Below are 23,364 nucleotides of genomic sequence, written 5' to 3' on the forward strand. Positions count from 1 at the left end.
TCTGAAGACCCAAACGCAAAACAAAAAACAAGCGCAAGTGAGCAGGATGTGCTCAGATAGACTCGAGAGCCTCGCTGTCGTTCTCCCCCTCCTCTCCCCTCCCCGTCAGCAACTACGCACTTCTTAAATCTGCCCCTGCCCCAGCCCTGGCTTTCGCCCCTGCGGCGGCGAACTCGGAGGCGGCTCCTCGCGGCTCAGGGGGCACTCAAGGAGCCTGGGGTTTAGAAATCGAGGGTCTTTTGTTTGGGGCCAGGTTTTGACGTGGCGTTTCCCATTTCTGCAAAATAGCTCTAGCAATAATAATCGCACCAAAAAAAGTAACTTCCTCTGCGTCATGAAAATGTGATTCAGTTCATCTGCTAGATCTTTCTAGGACTTTCTATGTGTTCATCGACTCCATACTTCTCCTTCCCATCCTTTCCATTTCCTCAGTGTATGCTGTTTTAAATTCTATTTTAGATTTTGGGGAGCCAGCTGGATGGTCTCTCGTGAGGCATGGTGGTGGGGTTCTGGCTTAGGTGTGGGATTCGCGTCAAGGATCTGCTCCTCACTTAAACCCTAACCAAATCACTGCCTCTCTCTGAGCTTGTTTCCTCTCCTCTAAATAAGGAGTCCCTAAAAAGACATGTAGGAAACTGCCCATTGCAGGCTTGTGGTAGCAGAGGATTGGAGGCAACCTAGAGACCCATCACCCAGGGGAATGAATAAGAAAAATGTGATACATGTATAAGATGGACCATGTTATAGAATGAATTAGGTCTACATACGGCAACATGGCTGGATCTCTCAAAAACAGAATGTTGAGTGAAGAAAGAAACAGAACAAGATTTATAGTACAATACTGTTTATGTAAATTAAAACACATAACAATACCATACATTTTCACAGATACACATATATGTAAATAAACACATGAACGGTGGATTGGAAGGACGGTACGTTAAATACACGAGAGTGGGTGCCTATGTGGAAGGGGACATGGGATCAGGGATGGGTGATGAAGGGGACAAAACAAAACGAAATAAAAAATATAAGGGCCTCATATGAACCAATGATGATACAGTGTGCCAAGAACTGAGGAGTATGGTCAACTCAATTCTGTGCATCTGAGAGAGTAAAGTAATTGAATGCCCAGGGAACAGGCTGGCTGGGGAGACTCCCAGGCTTTTTTTTTTTCCCCTGTGACATCCCTCCCTCTGAATTTAATCAAAGCTTACCAAAATCCGAGCTGTATACAGTGGACCCTTCCGAAGGGCTCCTATCCCAGACTGAGCAGTCCCTCCAGAAGCCATTATTTTGTGTGTTGGGGGGCGGGCATTACCTAACCCCAATAGTTCCCCTCAAGTTTGATCCCCAATTCCCAGTCAACATTCTCCATGGTGGTCCACTTTCAGGAACACCTTATCTGGCTTTTTGAGAGGAGACTGATACAGGAGTTGGGAGTGGTACCTGGGGGCTCCAGGGTTTGGAAAGAGATGGGGTACTCAAGTATCCTGTCGCCCATGTTCAGAGCCTGGGCCAAGGGAGGAAGATCTTATGAGATGGGAGTCTACCCTCTTGCTACATACATACGTACCGTTTTCAAGTTCCATCTCTCCGACCACTCTACTTCTTGCTGCAGGCACATACTCTATTTTGTCCCCTCTCAATTAGGTGCATATGTGTACATGTGTGCACTGTATATGTCTCCACATACAGGCATTTGGTCACATGTGTGCCCCAGGCAGGAGTGCCCCCCAACAAAGTCACGCAGATACACTGTCTCACTTGACCATACCTCCCCACATGTAGTCACACAGACAGGACACACACACACACACACACACACACACACACACACACACACACAAAGAGAAAACATCCAATATAGCATTGTTCATTTGTTTTCCATTTACAAAATCCAATGGTGAATCCACGCAGTTAGAAAAAGGAAATGGAGGCAAATCCTCCTGAATGTACCCTATCCACCCCCACCCCTGTGGTGCCCCAACCCACCCCCTGAAAGGCACCCCCATCACTATCACTGAGAGAACAGGTACCCCCCACCCCCAGCCTCTCAGCCACTCTGGCCTGCCTTTCCAAGGCCACTCCATAGCCAGGCTCATTAGTGTCTCTCCTGCCTAGAGTGCCTTCTCCATCCCTCTTGGGTCAAGGTTTGCCCAGTTCTGGAGCTGTCTTGGAGTAGGGAGGGAGTGTAGGACAAGGGCTTCTGTAGGGAAGGGAAAGGAGGTGGATAAATACAGATCTCCTGCTCTCCCAGGAGATGAGAGGGGGACAGAGAACTTGGGCAAGACCAGGCAAAGAATGCCAGTTTGGCTCACCAGTCCATGAGACTTGATGGGAGCCCAGAGTGGACTCTGCCCTGGGAAGGAGGCTTGGGATCTCCCGCCTGGGGATTCTGGCTGCAGTCTGCTCCACTTGGGGTGTAAGTAATGGTGGAGGGAGGAAGAGGGGAAGGGCTGTTCAGTGCAAGGAAGTTGGGGGCTGAGGGCCCAGAAGGCCAAGGGTTACCACAGAGGGGCTTGAGGCTCCTGAGGCTTGAGGGGGACAAAAAGAGGTCAGAGAGGAATGGACTCAAGTCCACAGTGCCCTGGAGTTTATACCACTATGACTTACCAAGTCCCTCAAAGAATTTTCATCTTCAGGAGAGTATCATGAACTCAGGAGACAATTCTGGGGTTGAATTCCACTCTGACCCCAGCCTTTGGGATCCAGCCATTCTGGAGAGTTTGACTTTCTCCCTACACTTCCATGGGGTGGGGGGCTGCTCCTGCCTGTATGGCACCCACATCAACCCCGGTGGGGTTGGAGTGGATTTCCATCCTCAAGAAGAAGAGTTGGGGCACGGGGATCCAGTTGGCAGCTTGAGAGAATGCAGCCAAGCTGGGGTCTCTTCAGCTCAAGGCGTGTACTCACATCCTGCTCTTCACCTAACCTGGGCCCATCCCAGAAGCCCTTCTCCCTCCCCTCCTGGCTTCTCAAACAGATGCTCAAGAAACACTTGGGAGGTCTGGACATGGCGGGGATGGAGAAAAGACCGGGCTTGGGACCAGGGTTAGCCTAAAACAACATTGCACACAACATAGCAATTAAACATTCCTTGCTCCCTGGGAACCCAGCAGCCCCTTCGGTCCCTCTTGTCAGCCGATCAATTTCTCTCTAAACATCCAGGCCTTGCTAAAGGACTTGGAAGGGGAGGGTACGTGGGAGCAGAGGGGACAATAAGGACTCTGGAAGTCTATTTTACAGGACAAATTTCCCCCTTCTGGACAATGTCAGAGGAGAGACATTAAAGCAAGAAAGCCTGTCTCCTCAGCTGTGAGTAGAAAAACCTGCATTTTCAGTTTTTTTTCTGAATTGTCACTTCTGTGTGTGTGTGTGTGTGTGTGTGTGTGTGAGAGAGAGAGAGAGAGAGAGAGAGAGAGAGAGAGAGAGAGAGAGAGAGAGAGTGAGAGAGAGAGAGAGAGAGAGATTGTAGAAGTGGAGAAGGAGGTGGCGGAGACGGGCCCCACAGAACTAGAAATGCCTCTTTCCTAGTCCCCCACCCAGTCCCCAACCCTGGGGAGGTGCTGACAAAGGTACCTAGATTCCAGGTGGTTCGAGGGGCTGGGGCTGGAGCTCAGAAAGAAAGGCTCCTGTTATGGAGCCCCACCTCTCCCCTTCTGTTGGCCCCATCATGGTGGCCCTGACTTTCTCCCTGCCTGTCTGCCTACCAGCCTGCTTCACATGACACAGTAGGGTTCTCTAGGCGCCGGGGCATCTCCTGTGCCCCAGCAGGGGGCATGAGTCCTCAGGCACTTCTTGAGGTCCTTGTTGAGCAGGAAGCAGACGATCGGGTTGACGGCAGCCTGGGCGAAGCTCATCCAAACAGCGGTGGCCAGGTAACGGTGGGGCACGGCACAGGCTTTCACAAACACTCGCCAGTAGCAGGCCACAATGTAGGGTGACCAGAGTAGCAGGAAGAGCAGTGTGATTGCGTAGAACATACGGCCCAGCTGCTTTTCACCCTTGACCTCGTCCATGCCCAGCAGCCGCCGGCTGGCTGCATGCCCATTCTGCCGGATACCCAGCAGGGTTGGTGGCATGGGCCCACGGCCAAAGCCAGCGATCCAGTTGGCAGCAGCCTGGCCGGTGGCCCCAGGACCATGGAATGTCCAGTTCTGGCTGATGGCTGGCACCATCTGCACGGGCTTCATCTTGCGGTGACGATACTCGAAGAGGAGCAGCTTGCCATAGACAGCATGTGTGGCTGCCATGAGCACAGCCAACATAAGCATGAAGCCCAGCGTGTCATTGGCCTTGAAGTAGCGATGCTCAAAGATGCACTGGTCCTCCTCACGGATGAACTTGTAGGTGCCCACGTCGAAGACAGGTGGGAAGGCCATGGCCACAGACAGGGTCCAGGCCATGCAGATGACAGCTGTGCATGTCCAGAGTGTCATGCGCTTGGCGTAGAAGCGGTGGTGGGCGATGGCCATGTAGCGTGTGACGCTGATGCAGAACAGCATGAAGGCCGCATGGAAGCAAAAGAGCACAGCCATAAAGGCCACAATCTTGCAGCTGAGCGCACTGAAGGTCCATGAGGAGCCGTGGCGCACAGAAGCCAGCACAAAGGGGAAGCAGACGGCAGAGCGTATGCCATCAGCCAGGCACAGGTCCAACAGAAAGTAGTAAGGAGCCTTGTGCAGGGCACGCTCCTTGAGCACCAGCAGGGACAAGATGGCATTGCCCGCCAGGCTCACGCACATGATCAGTCCCAGCAGCACCAGCTTCACGTAAGCCGATGCTGATGGTGGAGACAGTGCGCCGCTCACCTCCTCGGGCTCTCCAGTGGTGTTGGCCATACTGAGGGGCAGGGGCTGCTCCCAACCCTATGGGGTCAGCCAGTCCGGTGCTCGATGGGCCCCGGGGGACTCCATCAGTTGTCCTGCTGGGCTGCACCTGCAAATGAGGACACAGACACAGAGAGACAGAGATATGAGGGCAGGAAAGAGACAGAGAGAAAACACACACAGGGGCACAGAGAGAGTGAGAAAGGAGAGAACAAAGAGATAGAAAATGGACACAAATTGAGACAGAAATGGAGGGGATGAGAAAGAGTGAGAAGAGACTGGGAGAGAGACAGAACCAGAGAGACAGGAAGTGGGGGAAAGAAGGAGGGCGTAGGGAGGGAGGGAGAGAAACACAAGAAAAAGAGACAGTGAGAAACAGGTGGAAAGGAAAAGTGAGGAAGAAACAGAAAGGGCAGTGTTAGTATGTCTAGGTGGCCTCCCCACTTATTCCCTGGCTGGTGTCAGGCCCTGCCCCTGGCCCACTGCTGCTCCTTCTCCCTCCTTGCTGGATGAGGAGGTGCTTCGTCTCTCTGGATGTCCTCGGTTATCTGTTTCCTCCACTGGTGGGTCTGTGGGATGGGGATGTTGATGCAGCTCTTCTCTCCCTTTGCAAAGCCCAAAGTTTGTGTTCTTCAAACTTTTTAAACTGCCACCCATAGTAAGAAATACATTTTACATCACAGCCTGGTACACATACAAGCATGTGTACATAGAGCTGAACCAAAAGTTTCACAAAACAGTACAGATCCTATGTATAATGTACCTAGTTTCTATTCTGTTTCACAGATTTTTTGGTTAATGCTGGTAGCCACTCATTAAATAGGTTTCTTTATTCATAACCAAGCATGTGCTTAGCATGCTCGTGGAACAATGGGAAGACCAGTGTGGCTGGAACAGGGTGGCAAGAGAGACAGTGGAAGGTGAATTCACAGAGGGGTCTGGGGCCAGATCGTGCAGGGCTGTGGGCCATGACAAGGACTTGGGTTTTTACTTTAAGTGAGGTGGAGAGTATATGTGAATATAAAGACTTAGGTATGCTTGTGTGTATTCATTTGTTGAAAAACTATTTATTGAGCATATACTGCATGCCAGGTACTGGTGATACAGCTGTGAAATAAACTGACAAAGATCCCTGCCCTTGTGAAGCTGATATTCTAGACAATAAAGAAGATACATAGGTGAAGTATACTAGGTCAAATGATGATAGGTTCCTAAAAATAAAAATAAAGGATGGAAGGGGGATAGGAAGTGCTAAGGGTGGGAGAAGTGCAGTTTTAGATGAGGTGGACAGGGAAGGCTTCATGGAGGAGGTGTCATCTGAGCAAAGACATGAAGGAGGTGAGAGAGTGAGCCATGTGGTCATCTGGGGGAAGAGAAGTCCAGGCAGAGGGAACAGCTAGAGAAAAGGCCCTGAGGTGAGACTGCATGTGGTACATTTGAGGAAGAGCAAGGAAGAGGGTGGAACACAGTGAGTGAGGGGAAAGTGGTAAGAGGTGAGGTCAGAAAGGTGGTGAGGCCAGATCACATAGGCCATGGTGAGGACTGTGACTTTTACTCTGAGTGAGATGGGAGCTGTGGGACGGTTTTGAACAGAGGCGAGATGTGATATGACTCAGGATTGAATGGGATCCTGCTTGCTGCGGTGAGGAGCACAGATCATGTGAGGCAAAGGTGGAAGTAGGGAGACTACTTAGGAGGCTCTTGCAGTAATCCAGGTAAGGAATAACAGCACCCCCGTGCCTCTTGCCCTGCTTTGCTTCTCTTCCTAGAATTTCTCTCTTCTAATGTACTATATAATTTACTTTTAAAATAGTTGTTTTAATTAATTAATTAATATTGATATATAGTTCATGTATGGTATTATATAAGTTACAGATGGACAACACAGTGATTCACAATTTTAAAGGTTATACTCCATTTATAGTTATTATAAAATATTTACTTTAAATTTTTGGTTTATTGCCTGCCTCTCCCTATTAGAAGGAAAGCTCCACAAGGGTAGGGATTATCGACTCACACACTCTCCTCTAGAAGAGCAGTGCACAGCCCATGGTAGGCCCTCAGTCAAAAGCTGTCAAATCAATTGGTTGAGGGACTAGAGGGGCTGGTGGCTCAGGGAGGGCTGCCTGGAGGCTTCCAGGTGGGATTTGCTGAGAGAGCTGTCTGGGCAGTGAGTGAATGGGATAGCACAGGCAAAACCTGGGGGGAAGCAGGAGAGCTCCTAGTGTGTGCGGGCTGGGTGTGGGGTGTGACAAGGTAGCAGGGCAGTTCCCTGAGGAGAGGCAGCAAGGCAGAAGCTGGAGAAGCTCAGAACTCCTGCTGGGACTGGGATGGGCTTGAAGTTGGGGGAAGTGGGGCTTGAGTGGATGTCTTTCTACCTCCTCCCTCCCTGGAAAACGGCTCCCCTCTGCACTGTTTCCCAGTTCAACCCAACATGGCCTGCCACAGCCATCTGGGGCCAGACTTTGATGGTACCCCAAAGTCTCAGAGCTGGTGCCAGTGGGCCAAGAGAAGGTGCTAGGGCAGGGGCTTGAGAGAAGCGGAGTTGGTGGGCCCCTTCGGCCCCTCAAGGCCTCATAGCTCCCACACAACTGTGGACCAGCCGATAGCTGGGTGTGTGTAAATATGCACACACACACACACACACACACACACACACACACACATACACACACGCACTTCTTAGCCTTCAGGAGAGGCAGGGAGGCAGTGATAGAGACAGAGACTGAATGTAAGACAGAGTCAGAGAGACACATGAGTGACAAAGAAGGAGAGAGGTGCAGAGAGAGAGAGACAGACAGACAGACAGACAGATGGAGACATAGGAGGGAGGGAGGGAAGGGGTGGGACAAATACACAGAGAAAGGAGAGAGTCTTACACAGAGAAGAGGAGATAGAAATAGAGACAGAAAGAGGAAGAAGAGATAAAGTGAGAAAAAAGAGAGAGACACACACACAGAAACAGAGAAAGTGCAAGAGACAGACAAGGGAGAGAAATAGAGACAGAAAGGGGAAAAATAGAGAGAAAAAATAGAGACAGAAAAAATAGAGACAGAGGGAGAGAGGGAAGGAGGGAGGGAGACAGAGACAGAGAGATAGAAGGAAAGGGATAATGCTAGGAAATAAAGAGAGAAAGATATAGAGAAATAGACAGGGACGGGGAATGAGAGACAGATAAAGAGGGGACGGACACAGAGGCAGAGACAGAGACAGAGAGAGGCAGAAATAAAGATGGAGACAGAGAGGGAGACACAGAGAGACACACTAAGACCAAGAAGGTGGATAATGTGTAGCCAAGTCCCAGTGAAAACAAAAACAAACACTAAAACAAAACAAACAAAACAAAAACCCATAAAATAATAGAAGCAAACAAACAAAACTCTGGTGTTGCCTGGAAAGCTGGGGTGATTATATAAAAAGTGAGGAGAGTGTTCTTCTAAGCATAGACTGGCAGCCACAGCCTGGGACCATCCAAAACTAAGGGTGCATGTGCATACACATAACATGTACACACCTGCTCGTGCTCAGATGCCCTTAGAGATACACAGGCACCTACACACACGCTCACAAACACATAGGCTACTCCTATAGAGACCCATAGACAGCAACCAGCTCACACACAGGGGCACTGGTGTGCACACACGGCACTCATACACACACACACACACACACACACACACACACACACACGGTATATCGTGTATGCGTCCTCATTCACACAGGCACAGTGTACCCTGCTTAAACACCAGTGCTTTGTCCTCAACAAAGGCATTACTGCCCCCTAGGGGACATTTTGGAAATTTATAGGAGCATTTTTGGTTGCCACAGTGCTGGGTGTGTCCTTCTAACATTTGGGGTCCTGGGCGAGGATGCTGGCCATTCAGTGACCTGCGGGGCAGTCCCACACAGCCAACATATGTCCCTCAACCCATAGGATTTTGGACTTGGAATGAACTGAACCTAGAATCTAACTCTATTTCACAGTTAAACACAGTTGTTCCTTTGATTTAATATACCCTGAATTATCCAGGAATGTGGCTGCCATGTAAGTCTAGAGACTGTACTTTGTTTTGTAGAGCACTTTCCTTGAGCTGTTCAGTATTTCAGAAACTCTCACCCCTAGGCCTTTGCCTGTCATTTGCCTGCACTTCGTACAAGGGGCAGCTTCTGATTTTTCCCCTTCTCCTAAATCCACGTTTACTCATCATAAGATGTTACAAGCTTCTAATTCACTGAATCTCCTGGGGAGTGTCATGCCCAAGCATTTCCATATTGAAATGCAAATTATTTTCTTATAAGTCACTTTTATTTCTTATTTATTTATATTAGAGTTAATATAATGTGGCTATTGTATAACATACTATATGAATTTTCTTTTGAAATTATATATGCAGAGAGATTGTATTATCTAAGAACTTCATGTCCAAATAGTAAAGGGGTGTTACAAAATATGTTACATAAAAGAGGGTGTTGGGTATGAGAGAGCTGAGAATTGCTAATATGCAGACACACTCAGACACACACACACGTGCAGTGGCCCACAAACCCACAATTATAACTCCCTTAACATACACACAAACTTTCAAATTGTGACAGATACACACACACAAACCTACTCATTGTCACTCACATGTAGACTCATATATACCCTTTGTCCCAGTGTACCTGATGATTCAAATCCTCTCACGTATTTAAACTCTTGCAACACAGTTGCAAGAAAACAGTGGCATACCTATGTCATCACATATACAAACATGGTTACACATGTTAACACTCAGTCACTTACATATGCCAGCATGCTCACATGCACTTGAACCCTGCCACACATATGTATATACAGACTGCCCCTCAGATACCCACAGAAAAAACAGACAAGTAAAAAACTGCTCACATATCACACATGTACATACTCTAACACACTCTAACATACAGAGACCAACTGATCCGAAACCTCTCACATAGATTAGGCACACTCACCAACACAGATGTGTACACTCTAGCACAGGTATACACAGATGCCCATACATGTACACGCTCACTCATGCAGAGAAGTAGACCAGCTCCAACACAGACACACACACACACCCCTTAGAAATATGCAAGCACAAGCAAACACAAAGAAAAAAGCCAGATATAGTGTATACAGATACACTCTCACACACAGACGTCTATACACACACAAACTTGCTCACAAACCAGATACTTACTTGACATATACAGCCTGCAACAGGTATACACCCAGAGACAAACCCGTGCAAGTGCACAGAGCAGCCAACTCCAGAACGCACAGGTGGAAACATTGGCAGAGCTGTCTGGGGCTGGAGCAAGAGGGGGCTTGAGAGGACCATGTGAGAAGGGAGGTTGTAAATGTCTGGATTGCTTCCTGTCGAAACATCCCAGATAGTCAGATTTATTACTTTGGTTGCCACTGGTTGTTCATCATCAGTGAGGTTTTTTGGCTTTGCCCATATATGTACAATGTTTGTTTTTCTTTTAATTTGATCTCATTCTTATTTTTCCACAATTTTTTCTATGAAAATAGAAGGGCTGTATGATTGTAGCAGTTATTACTATTATATAGAATTAGGTGTTCCTAAAGAGAATATAACAATTTTGTTAATTTCCTTGATTGTTGCTTCTTTATTAAAAAAGTTTTCTTCTAGAACATTTCATAATTAATTTCATAATTAATTATTATCTTTTGTTTTTAGGTAAAATATTTGTCAGTAAATGAGTGCAGCCTGACTATAGTTGAATTGAATTGATTCATTAAAGGGAACTCTAGGCCTTTCTGGGTTTGTCTCAGAGTGCTGCTTAAAAATGCAGAAGACCTAAAACTTGATTTTTGGAAAAAATCAGTTTTCAGAAGTCACAAAGGGTCACACAAAGGGTCAGTCTGCTGACCCCTTCAATACTTTATATTCACGTAGATTTAATTCTTAAGATATTTCTTTCCCCATCAAATTGGACTTTTTGATTAAAGCTGGAAAATCAAGAGACTCATAAGACAAACACAGTAGTCTCCCCTCCAAAATAATCCAGGATGTTCCTAATTTAAGCAATTTAATGAGGATTGTCTCAAATTTGAGTTCAGCTGCCCAGTTAGCCCTCTTTTCCTCAACCTAAATGTCCAATTTGTGTGGAAAAGTTATCAACAGAAACCTTCGCAGTAGGCTATGTTGGTCAACTGACCACAAAACACTCTATCACACAGAGAAAGATTTGGACTTTTTGAAGCATCTGGAAGAACAAATTAAGAAACTGGGCTCTTTTTTGAGATGAGTTAGAACATTCTTAGATGGAGTTCAACCAGCTAGTAACAGGGTTATACAATTAACAAGTAAAGCTAAGATGCCCGCCCAGTAGAATCTCATATGTTAGCAGTCTGCCAGGAAAATGTCCACACTGTATTTGAGACCAACAAGGTAGAAGAAATAGGACAGGGGCCACTTTCAATTATTTCTGTTAGGAGATACACTGGTGACAGGTCAAAGGACATCGAGATAACACTAACCCAGAAGATTGCTGAATCAAAGGAGTTTTCATTTTCTATTGATGTATCTCAGGATGTTGATTAACTGTGCTTGGTTTATAGTACTAGTCAGAAAGCCTGAAGAGAAATGCCAGAAGCACCAAAATAAACTAAGGTTGAAATACTCAAAGTGATACATAAATATTTTGAAATATTGTGGAAACTCTGCATAAATCTGTGGACTGACGCTGCTGTTGTGGTGGCAGGAAGTTTACAGCTGGAATTTGTTCTGAAAATGCTGAGAGTCATCCACTGAGGAGCCTTAACCTATAAAAGTTTGCCTGAAGGTCTAACTTCCACAGTAAATGATGCCAGGTGAATTTAATTAGATCCAAGGCACTACCCACCCACTTGTCAGCTTTCTGTGAAGCACTGGAATCAGTACACCCTTCTCTATTGTTTTAAGCCTAAGTGTGTAGAGTTTATAATGGATTTATGAGCTAAAAGAAAAATTTCAGCATTCCTCTGTGAATGACTCTCACTTTGCAGATTTGATGCTTACTGGCTTCAACACATGGCTCTTTGAGCACATGAATAAAACTACATCAAAAATTTTCGACACTCAAAGATACATGAAAGTATACCAACAAGGTTTATGGATTTGAAGCCAAACTTCAACTTAGAAGAAATCAGGTCAAGTACGGTTCCTTGGGTGATGTTTAGTTAGCATTATAAGTTAAATACTAAAGAAGATTTACTAGGATGAATAGAACAAGGTCTACTTAGGGGAAAACTTCATCATTATTTTTAAATACTCAAAATGAAAATTTTCTGTTGGATCCAAAATTCATGAGCATTTGTTACAAGAAATTTCAAGATCACATTTGACTGAAAGAAAAGAAAGAGGTGTTAGATTTAAAGAAGGATCTCACCTTTGAAGTACGAAATTCAAAGACTAAGAATTATAGATTATTGATGAGAAAAGAGTTTTAATAAATTAAAAAATACCCTTTGACCATTTGCTGCCACTTAGGCAAATGGTTTCCTGTTGATGGTGACTACCAAGAGACAGAAGAGAGTATGTAGCTATTCTGAGCATAAAAGCTGGGTCTCTGCCTGGGCATAGCAAGAACAAGTTATAAAAGGGAGGTGAAAAAGGGAGGCACGAACAAGCAGTTGTTCCATTTGTTAAGAAAGGTTGGTATGGTGTGAAAGCACCAGCCATATTCAACACAAGAAACTGCACCTGATGCTTCAGAGAAACCAAAATGATACCTGATGACCCCAAAGCTCATGCTTTTGAGGTGAGTTTTGCTGACCTGCACAACCATGCTGCTACATTCATACATTCAAGCTAATTATGAGAACATTAGGGCAAACTATGCCTAAACAACCTCCATGGAATGGGTCTTACCTTCAACAACATGCCTTCCAAGATCAAGAAGAGGCAGGCCACAATAGAAGTTTATATCCGTGTCAAAAGTACCAATGGTTATTTGCTTCATTTGTTCTGTTTGGGTTTTTACCAAGAAACACAACAACTTGGCATAAGGGATCTACGCTCGGCACCAAGTGATTTACCAAATCATGATGAAAATGACCATAAAATAAACCAAGACAGTCATGACCAAAGATGCAGAAGAAGTGGGCACGAATGTTGACCACTACAGATTTGCACGAGTGAATTAAAAAGTTATGTTTACAGAAGTGAGCTCAAGTGTACTATGAAAATATTTGGAAAAGATTTCATTTGAAAGTTGCATACAAATTCAATATTAAATAACTCTCCTAAAACTTGGCATTTTAATTTTTCTTACCACAATTTTTATAATATAAAGAAAATGTAAGGAATTTCTTTTCACCAAACCCCAGTAGCCCTACATCCTCTTAAGTTTACTACAGTGTGCCATACAAATATTTCACCTTCTCTGTGTGCCTGACACATTCACAGCTAGTCGTATTGCGTGGACACTTGCACACATGAACAGATACACAGCACACAGGCATAGGTGTACATGGAGATTCAAATTTACACACACATCCAGACTTACCCCAGCTGATAGGTGCAGTCAGATGCTCACACACACACCTCCTCCTCTACACAGAAAGAGGCATGTGTGTAGGTGCCCACTTACCAGCAAATCATGCAAAGATTTATATAACACACACACACACATATAACCACACTTCTATAGAAATACAGGCCTAGGCACCGATACATTTGCCATTCACATGGGCACGTGCACACACATACACCTACAGACCAAATCGTATGGACCTATATGCTTTCAGACACAGTCATGTATGCACAGATGTAAGAACTTGACATTCAGTCACAGGGCAAGTGCAGCTCACATCCTACAGATCCAGGCCCTTCCCCACCCCAGGTTCTTACACTAAGAGATTAAAACCTACCATCTTATATGTACCCTGCCCTGGCACACATACATATACACACAGTACAGACTTGCTCGCCCATACAGACACATGGCTCAGGCTCACTGAGGCAGGCATGGCTCAGGCTACACACAGAGGCAGGCAGGCAGGTGAAGCAATGCAGGCTCACACATACACACCCAGATAGCTACTGCTGCTTATAAACACAGACAGACACACTCATTCACACCTACACATACATTCACATGACACAGATACACACATCCTAGTACATGGCCATATAGGCCTAAATCCTCTACACACACACGCATCCACCTACATCATCACATATAAACCTGAACACCAACCTTCTTACATTTACAGACACTCACAACATGCACACATTTACATCCTGACCACTATAAACCCGTTTACATATTCAGATAAAAACGCACTGCGCACTACCACAGATACAGGTATATGCACTCATACACTCAGATGTGTGTATGCTGGGAAGCATACACACAGGGCCAAACCTCTTCCATCAACCTCCTAGACCCACACTTCCATCGTCATACACCCATGGTTTTATATACACACTGGGACACATATAAGTACAAACCCACTTTTATGTATAAACACACCCTCACATACACCCACAATCTGCTCATTCTCTCACACATACATGTGGATACTGATAATGTGGCAAATACACACATAGAAACTACCCCGTTCACACTTGCAGATAGACACATACTGTCACTTACACATAGGCGTATGTGACAATTATAGTACTGGGTAACTCCTTATGTGGCACAGAGGACTCAATATGTACCAGGCACAGTCCAAAGCACTTTTTGAATATTAACTCATCCAATTCTCACTCTATGAGATAGGTAGTATTATTACCCCTACTTTACAAATAAGAAACTAGGGCTTAGTTGAGGTTAGGTGACTTGTCCAAAGCCACACAGCTAATAAAGGCATGTAAACCCAGAGCCTGGCTCAAGACCTTACAGATCCAACTTACTCACATGTAGAAACACACTCACCTCATACACATATACAGATACACACTACTTTAGCACAAGCACATGCACACACAAGCCATGTACTGACAGGCTCAGGTACAAACAGTTACACACATACACATACACAAACATGGACATGCTCACATTTACAGACACTCCAGCAGAGGTATATCTTGCCCCAGGAAAGATATACACATTCATACACACACCCACAATCATGCACCCCACCAATACACACCCACACTACTAAACACACAAAACACCCACATATACCACCTACACACCATCTAAATAAATCCACACTCACATACAGATGCACCCACATTCTCAGATACTCTCCCCAACCAGATATACCCAAATGCTCTCACACACACTACCCACATATATTCACATGCACACACATCACCCAGATATACCCTATCTCCCTCCCATACACCATCCAGAGAGAACCGCACACATCCTACTTAGATATACCCACTCCCACACTCCCCAGCCCAGGTGGGTACACATTCTCTTTCTCACACACACTATTCAGATGCACCCACTCTCACACACACACCCAATACTGATACACACTCTCTCACGCACATCCCATCTAAACACACCCATCCTCATACACACATACCTCAAATACATCTACACTCACAGGCACTCCACCCAGGTACAGCCACACTTTAAGCAAACTTCCAACTCAGTACACCCACACTCTCACATACAACATTCAGATAACACCCAAACTCACACACACTCCCAACCCAGAGCCCTCATACCCAACCCAGGCAAACCTACAGTCTTTTTCACATGTGGTATCAAGATACGCCTACAATGACACACACACCATTCAAACACACTACACTTACACCCCACCCAGATACTCACACTCACCCAATTCAAATACATCCACATGAACAGATACCCACATACACATAATCCAGAGACACCCACTCACAAACAAATCCTATCCATATATGCCCACACTTCTCATGTTCTTTCTTTGTCTCTCTGTCTCTGCCTCTCTCACATATACACACACACACAGAGCCCACTCACACAGCCCCAGCCAGATACATCCACACTCTCATACATACACACAATATCCAGATTCATCCCATGTGGACCACTGAGATACATTCACACCCATATGCATCATCTAGATACACTCCACTACCATCTAGATACACTTGCAAATTCACACACACACATCCCATCCAGATAATCCAACTTTCATACATGCCATCCAGGTGCACTTCCCCAGACACTCCACTGCCCAAACACATCCAATGTTCTCATCCTCTCCACACCACCCAGATGCCCCCACATTCCAAACTCACACTTCCCACCCAGTAATGTCCCCCAAACTCTCGTTCTCACACCTCATCCAGTTATACACACACTCACACACATACCCCAGTACATATATACCCAGATATGCACCCAAAGCTCTAACAACACACCATTCAGATATACCTTAATACATACTCCACCACCCAAATACACCTGTGCTCTCACCCACCCACCATCCAGATGCACTCACATTCAAACACACTCCACCCAAAATACACCCACACACTGTCTCACAAACAGCCCAGATGTACCACATTCTCTCACACATCATCCAGATACACCCAGCCACACACCAAAACACTCACATTCACTCCCTGACCCAATAAAACCCAAACACTTCTACCCCATCCAGATACACCTACACACTTCTCCCACTGGATACATTCATGCTCTCACACTCCCACCACACTCAGAAACACCTACGCACTCTCTTATACATACACACAATCCAGCTCCCCCCTCTCTCTTAATCACCATCATCCAGAATACCCACACTCCACGCACACCATGCAGGTATACCCATGCTCTCTCACACACCACACACACCTCACTCACATATACCCCCCACAGCATCCACAGATACTCCCAATTATATACACACTCACATATACCCCACCCTCACCCAGATGTGCCCAAATTCTCTCTCTTACACACACACACACACAGACACACACACCATCTAGATAAACTCCATCACACACTTATATTGCCTAGATACACGTGTTCTCTCACCCACCTACACACCATCCAGATACACCCACACTTGAATGCCCCCACCCCAATACACCATACTCCTTCATACACTCACTCTACCCAGAAATACCCACACTCCCTCTTATACACGTAACATAGATAGGTCCACACTGTAAAACATACATCATCTAGATAACCCCCGACTCTCTCTTGCGCCATCCAGATACACGCATACCTACATACCCCTCAAATATATATATCCTCACACATATTCCCACACAGCCACACCCAAAATGTTACTTATACCATCCTCCACCGAAATAGGCCAATGGTCTCATAGTGCCTCACAAATGCACCATTCACACACACCCACATCCACACTCATCCCTCTCAAATACACCCAAATGTCTCACACTCAAACCCTACCCAGATACGCCCAGGCTCTCTCTTACATACACACAACCCAGATCCCTTCTCTCTCTCTCTCTCTTTTTCTCTCTCAACAAATATAGCACCCACTCCACACACACACCCCACTTTACCTGAATATACCTTCACTTTTCACTTATACATACACATTTAGATCTAGATTTCTCCCTGGATAGCACAACTTGGGTGTTGTGTGTGAAAACCATTTACCAACCCTTGATACCATACAATGCCATTTTGTCCTGGGCCTTTGATGGTGGGGGGAGGATGGGAAATGAGGTCTTTGTGTTTCAAGAAATCCTTTTCTAAAGAGGTCACAGGCCCCCTTCCCTAGTAGGATATCAGTCATTTTTGGTTCTTACTTCTTGAGTGTGAATGATGACAGGAATTCTCCTGAGACCCTCACAGAAGCCCAGCACATGGTCAAGGCCAGAGAAACCCCAGAAGGGGGTCATGGATTGCTCAAGTGTTTTGGCTTCCATCATCTAGGATGTCTACACAATTAGAGCCAGACATAGTCTAGCAGGGTACCTGACTTTCAGACAGGCACATAAATACACGCTGGAGTACACATAGCATCCCACAGACTCATAAGTACCCCCCCTTATCACCCTCTCAATGATAAGGCCTATCTGCACAAGCCCAAGGCCAAATCTTTCTCCCTCTCTCACATACATACCATGAGACAGGCACATGCACAAATACCTACACTCATCCCTACAACAGGCACACCCACAGCAGTGCACACTCACACTGCACTTGGTCCCACATATGCACATCCATTTATTCTCAAACACAGACATATATGCATAGCATATACTCACATGACATAATGCCCATGAAGGACATACTTTCACTCACAAACACAGGCGTACACACAGGCATATTTACATATGTCCACAGACAGGCAGACTCTGTATCACACCCAGTGAGACAATGAACAAACATGACACACAGAGGTGAGCTCCCAAATGTATACACATACAGCCCCAGACATGACCACATAAGCATATTCACACATACTCACACCAGGATGTACTCACACAAATGAACACCCAGATGTGCACATGCTTGTCAATTAGATGGTGTACTCATACATGGACATTCTAACACACATAGACTTATACACACAACTGGGCATGTACACCTATAAGCGTATTCACATGAACTTAGGCTTGTACCTCATTCATTTCTGCATGCACAGAATCAGACATGGAGACACAAATGTACTTACAAAACACAATTACGCACACCATTTATGTTGACACATGTTCATACACCCATGAGAAAATATGCAAACAAAAGAAGACTCATGCACACATGGAAGAATAGTCACATATTCTCACACACTTGTACATCTGCACAAGAAGAATTGCTAACACTCATTACAGACACACACATGCAAAGACAACCTCACACACACACACTCAAACGCACTTATAGGCCAAGAGTGGTGTGTATGTACATTCACTTACACGGTTCTACAACATATGCTCCAGAACAAACAATGGTAGATAAATACAAATACACATATGCAAATAATTAGAACTATACAAATTGGTGCAGTTCAGACACCACCTGTACATTCAGACAGACACACACCCAGGCATATTTACACACACATACACTTAGATGTGTGTGAATACACAGGTAAATATACAGACATGTTCACTCAAGTGCACACACAGCTAGATGTTCACACATACTAGCATATACACACACATTCACTCAGTCACTCACAGGCATTTCCACACACATGTTCACATTCACTCAGAAATTCAAACAAAATACATAATGAGACAGGTGCATCCAAGTATTATGAGTTGTAGTTACTCATGCACACACCACACTGAGTGAGTGTGAGTGCACACTCACACTAAGAGATGCACTCACACCACGCTCAGAGATGTACGCTCAGAGGTACAACAGTGTACCCAGAAACACAACTAGACATATACATGAATGCAGCCATTTACCTATGCACACAGCTTTTTGTGCATATATTTAAAGGTGTACAGCCCCCCAGCCATACCCATATATATAATCAAATGTGCACACATAGGCAAACCACAAGGCATACTTTCATGCACAAAACATGTGCATTCACACACTCTCCCCTACCCACACAATTAGTTATCCTTATACTAGTGTGACCATCTACACTAACATTTCCCTAATCAGATGTAGACCCATGGGTCTGTCTACAGACAATATGTATTCAAACATGCACACACAGACGTAGACATAATTCAAAATGCTGGAGAATCCACAAAGACATTCACACACAGGCCTACTCATACATATACATGACAGGCACACCCACACAGAAGCATGTGTATCCACACTTACCCTCCCATACATGCATGGCCATACACACATACACATGCCCTTACACTTACAAACACACCATTTAGATGCACTTGTATTCATATGCACACAGGGGCATACACAAATATACACAATCAGATATATCTGGGCAATCACCTAATAGGACGTGTACACCCAGGCATTCTGAAACCCTCACACTCATACACATACAATCAGACATGTACACTCAAAGACAAATGTATACCACATACATATATTTAGCCAGACATTCAACAGGCCTATTGGCTCAGAGAAACACACCCTCACTGAGGCTCAGGATCCAACATGCCCATTTGCTCACCCACACAGACATGCAAAGTCATACCCACTCCTTTGTACACACACCATCCTACCCAGACACCCACACACTTTCACACCATCATGTGACCTGCTAACACACACAGACTCATACACATTCATAGTGCCCATGAACAGACAGACACACACAGCTATATGTTTTCAGTTGCACATATACACCCACGCTCAGGCCTAGATGCCTCTGGACCACAGGTGGGGTTCTCTCCCTTCTGCACCTAATGCTTCTTCAGAAAAGTCTACTCCATAAGCCTACTCTATATATCCCACCCCTCCCTGCCCCCACAGAGGAGGTCTTCTGGGCCTCAGTGTTTCCCCTCTTTCTAAAGCTCCCCTGGCCTTGAGGACTCTCCTCCGGCCACTGACCCCTCACTCAGTGTTCTACCACATCTCACACCCAGAAACCAGCCAGCAGACCCAACTGTCCCTCCAGCCTAGGCTCTATGTTAGTGACTCCCTGGGACCCGTCCCCCACAGCTCTGGCTGCTGCATGGGCCACACCCGAAGCCCTGTGATCTCAGAAGCTTCAGCCCTGTCCCCACGCCCTGCCAACCACTGACCACAGGCCAAACTCTTGCCAAGTCTCCCCTCAACAGGGAGATGCATATATCACCAGAGTCAGCAATGCTGCAGGCTGCAAGCCAGGCCTCTGCTAGCTCACGGGGGCTAGAGCCTCTGTGTGTGTGTGTGCACAGACAGGGGAAAGTGCAGGAAAGGAGCCTGGAGGAGGGTGGGGGCAGGAGGCTCTGCCCACAGCCACCACTTATTCCTCCTTACAAATGAGGAGTAACAACACAGAGTTGCTCCTGCCTCCCCTTCCCCTCCTCCATTTACCTACCTGCTGCCCTCCCCAGATCTCAGCCAAGACCCTGGAGAAGAGGGGCCAGTCCTTCCCCCAAATAATTAATGACAATATTAATCATGAACAATCAGCAACAATATTGACCATGAGCTTTGCTGACATTGCTTCAGGGCCACTTCTATACACATCCTTTACTTACATGCACCAACTCATTTAGTCACTACACACAGCCATGAAGGAAGGGTTACCAGTCTCTTTGACAGATGAGAAAACTAAGGTTCAATAAGTAGCACACTTTCACTAAAGTTGCAGAGCCAGTAGTTGAGGGAGGTGTCCCTAAAGAATCCATGTTCTCCATATACCAGGCTTTCCTGCTTCTTCAGACAGAGGGACCACAAGGCCATAATATCTGGGGAATCCCAGACACAACATGGGAGTCCGAAACAGACTGAGAGCCTTGGATGAAGGCTGGGGCCCACACTGTGGGGACAACCATGTTGTGTCTGGCCCCTGCAGGATGTTGTGTGGCATGGTCCTTGCCTCCACCAAGGCATCAAGCAGACTAGGGCCTGGAAGTGCTCCCCACCCCCACCTCACCTTCCTTTTAGCCCTACAGTGGCTTCCTCCCCCTTGCTGGAAATCACAGCAGTATCTTCCCTGGTGAGTGAGCAAAAGTCAGTGCTACTTGTGGGCAGAGACAGGGGAAGGAAGGAAGGAAAGAAGGAAGGAAGGAAAGAAGGAAACAAGGAGTGGGGGGTAGTCTGGGCTGGGAGCAGCTTCTCTGTCACGTCTACTCACCTGCCAGCTCACACACTCAGGCAGACACACATACACCCTGCATGCTGGCCAAGGAAGCTGTCGGAGAGTGGAGGAGGAGGGAGAGGGAGAGGAGGCAGCTGCAGGAGGCTGAGCCTGCCCAGGGTGCAGGCATCATGAGGGGAGCACAGCCGGGCTCCAGGCATGCCTTCCACAGACAGCACACAAGGAAATATTAACACAACCTCATGCTCAAATGCGACCATAATGATAAAAACAGACCTTGTACGGGGAAACAGGTGGTGGTTCCCTTCCTCACGGGACATTTGGGATTGAGGAAGATGGGGATGGCTAGAGGACTCTCCAGGCTTGAGTGCCCAAGTAGCCCTTGTGATGGAGTAGAAAGAGAGAGAGACTAACAGAACCAGAGAGAGACAGAGAGCATGGCAGTGATGGAGACTCTGGAATATGTGTGGGGAGACAGAAGTCCCAGCCCCCCATCCTCGGTGGAGGGACGCTGACTACTTACCTTGGCTCTCTCAGCAGGGCTGTCTTGGAATCGAGGGAGGGGGCTCAAGCTGTCTCACTCAGGATAAATCACAGCCCAGGCCACATTGTGGGACCCTCCGTGAGCTGGCAGCCAGTGACATTCCTGCTTCTGTTGCCGTGGATACAGCCGGGCTGGTCTAAATCGCAGACATCAGGGGAAGCAGGCACTGAAGGAGTGCACTGGGCAGGGCTGGGGGTGTTGGGGAACACCAGGTGGGCAGCACACAGCCTTGGGGTGCCCAGCTAGCTGGCAGGTGGGGGTCCAGGCAGGTGCTTCCCCAACTACACACTCCCACCCCCATCTTCACGCCACCGCCAAGCTGGGAGGGGGGCCAGCACTGGCCCCTGCTACCCGTCTGCCCACCTGGCTGCCGGTCCCCCCTTCCCCCTCCCTGTCTGCCCGCTGGCCGCCGCCTTTTGTCCTCAGAAGACACGGTCCCCGCGGGGCCTCTGCCAAGCCTCCAGCAGATGCTCAGGGTCTGGGGCTCCTCCCTGGGAGCACTCGGGCCATGGCCTGGGAGAGCCCCAGGTTGTGGGAGCTCTCATCCAGGCTCACCTCGATCCCCAGGCCTGTCGGGGATGGGGAAGAGGTGCAGGTCCACAGCCAGAGGCAGCAGCAGAGGTGGAGTTGGGGAGGGGACGGACGCCAGAAAGAGGGGGTGGGGTGGAGAGAGAGGCTGGCCTGATAGCTGTGTCCCGGGTTTTAGATCCGGGTTGAGGAGGGTGGCTCAGAGCATCCGAGGGGGGGGGGGGTCCTGATGCAAAACAGGGGCACCGTGGGCCTGCCGGAGGGACCCTCCAGGCCTGGGAAGCACCCCAGCTTACACAAATTTAGGTCCCAAGATGCTGGGGACACCCAGCCTGGATAAGGCATCGGCGGGGAGCCCAGGGCACTAAGCTGGACCCCATCTGGGCTGTCCGTCCCCCCTCTCCTCGATTTGCACGGTCCCTGCCTCAGGGGCGGGCGGAGGAGGGAGGGAGGCAGGGAGGGAGAGGGAGGGAGGGAAGGAGGGAGGCTGAGCAGGCAGGGAGACTCCCAGCCGCCAGCCTGGTCCTCCCTGGGGCGGAGCGGGGCGGGGCGGGGCGGGGCGGGGAAGGGGGGCTGGTGAGGCCGGGGAGGACCCGGCTGGCTGGCAGGCCGACTGGGTGGGGATGCTGGCGTGGCGGCTGTGCTGCCAGGACAATAGCTGCCTGGGGAATTCAGACTCCGGCCTTTCTGAGATGCTGGAGAGAGGCATGCGTGGAGGTGGGGAGAAGTGCATGGGCTACAAGTGCAGAGGAGGCAGGGGTGGGGGGATCTACGGTTGGGGTCAGAGCAGAAAGGTCCTGTGGAAGTTTCTCAAAAGCTTTCGCTTGGGAGGGATCCTTAAAGCTCTGAGAGGTAGGATAGACAACCTT

At 47.4% G+C, this 23,364-nt stretch overlaps 1 protein-coding gene across 2 annotated transcripts; it reads right to left on the reverse strand.

Moving 5' to 3' along the window:
* Positions 1 to 827: 827 nt before the first annotated feature.
* GPR173 (G protein-coupled receptor 173) lies at positions 828 to 22,935 on the reverse strand. 2 transcript variants are annotated; one of them, XM_067724486.1, is made up of 3 exons: positions 22,792 to 22,935; positions 21,947 to 22,103; positions 828 to 4,941 (listed from the first exon to the last, which is right to left on the reverse strand). In XM_067724486.1, the coding sequence occupies exon 3, from the start codon at positions 4,842 to 4,844 to the stop codon at positions 3,723 to 3,725; it is 1,122 nt and encodes a 373-aa protein (XP_067580587.1). In that variant the 5' UTR covers positions 4,845 to 4,941; positions 21,947 to 22,103; positions 22,792 to 22,935; the 3' UTR covers positions 828 to 3,722. The 2 variants fall into 2 exon arrangements, with proteins under 2 accessions (XP_067580587.1, XP_067580586.1); XM_067724485.1 differs by lacking the exon at positions 22,792 to 22,935 and adding an exon at positions 22,523 to 22,765.
* Positions 22,936 to 23,364: the final 429 nt, after the last annotated feature.

Source organism: Pseudorca crassidens, chromosome X (assembly GCF_039906515.1).
Source record: "Pseudorca crassidens isolate mPseCra1 chromosome X, mPseCra1.hap1, whole genome shotgun sequence".
Classification (NCBI taxonomy): Eukaryota; Metazoa; Chordata; class Mammalia; order Artiodactyla; family Delphinidae; genus Pseudorca; species Pseudorca crassidens.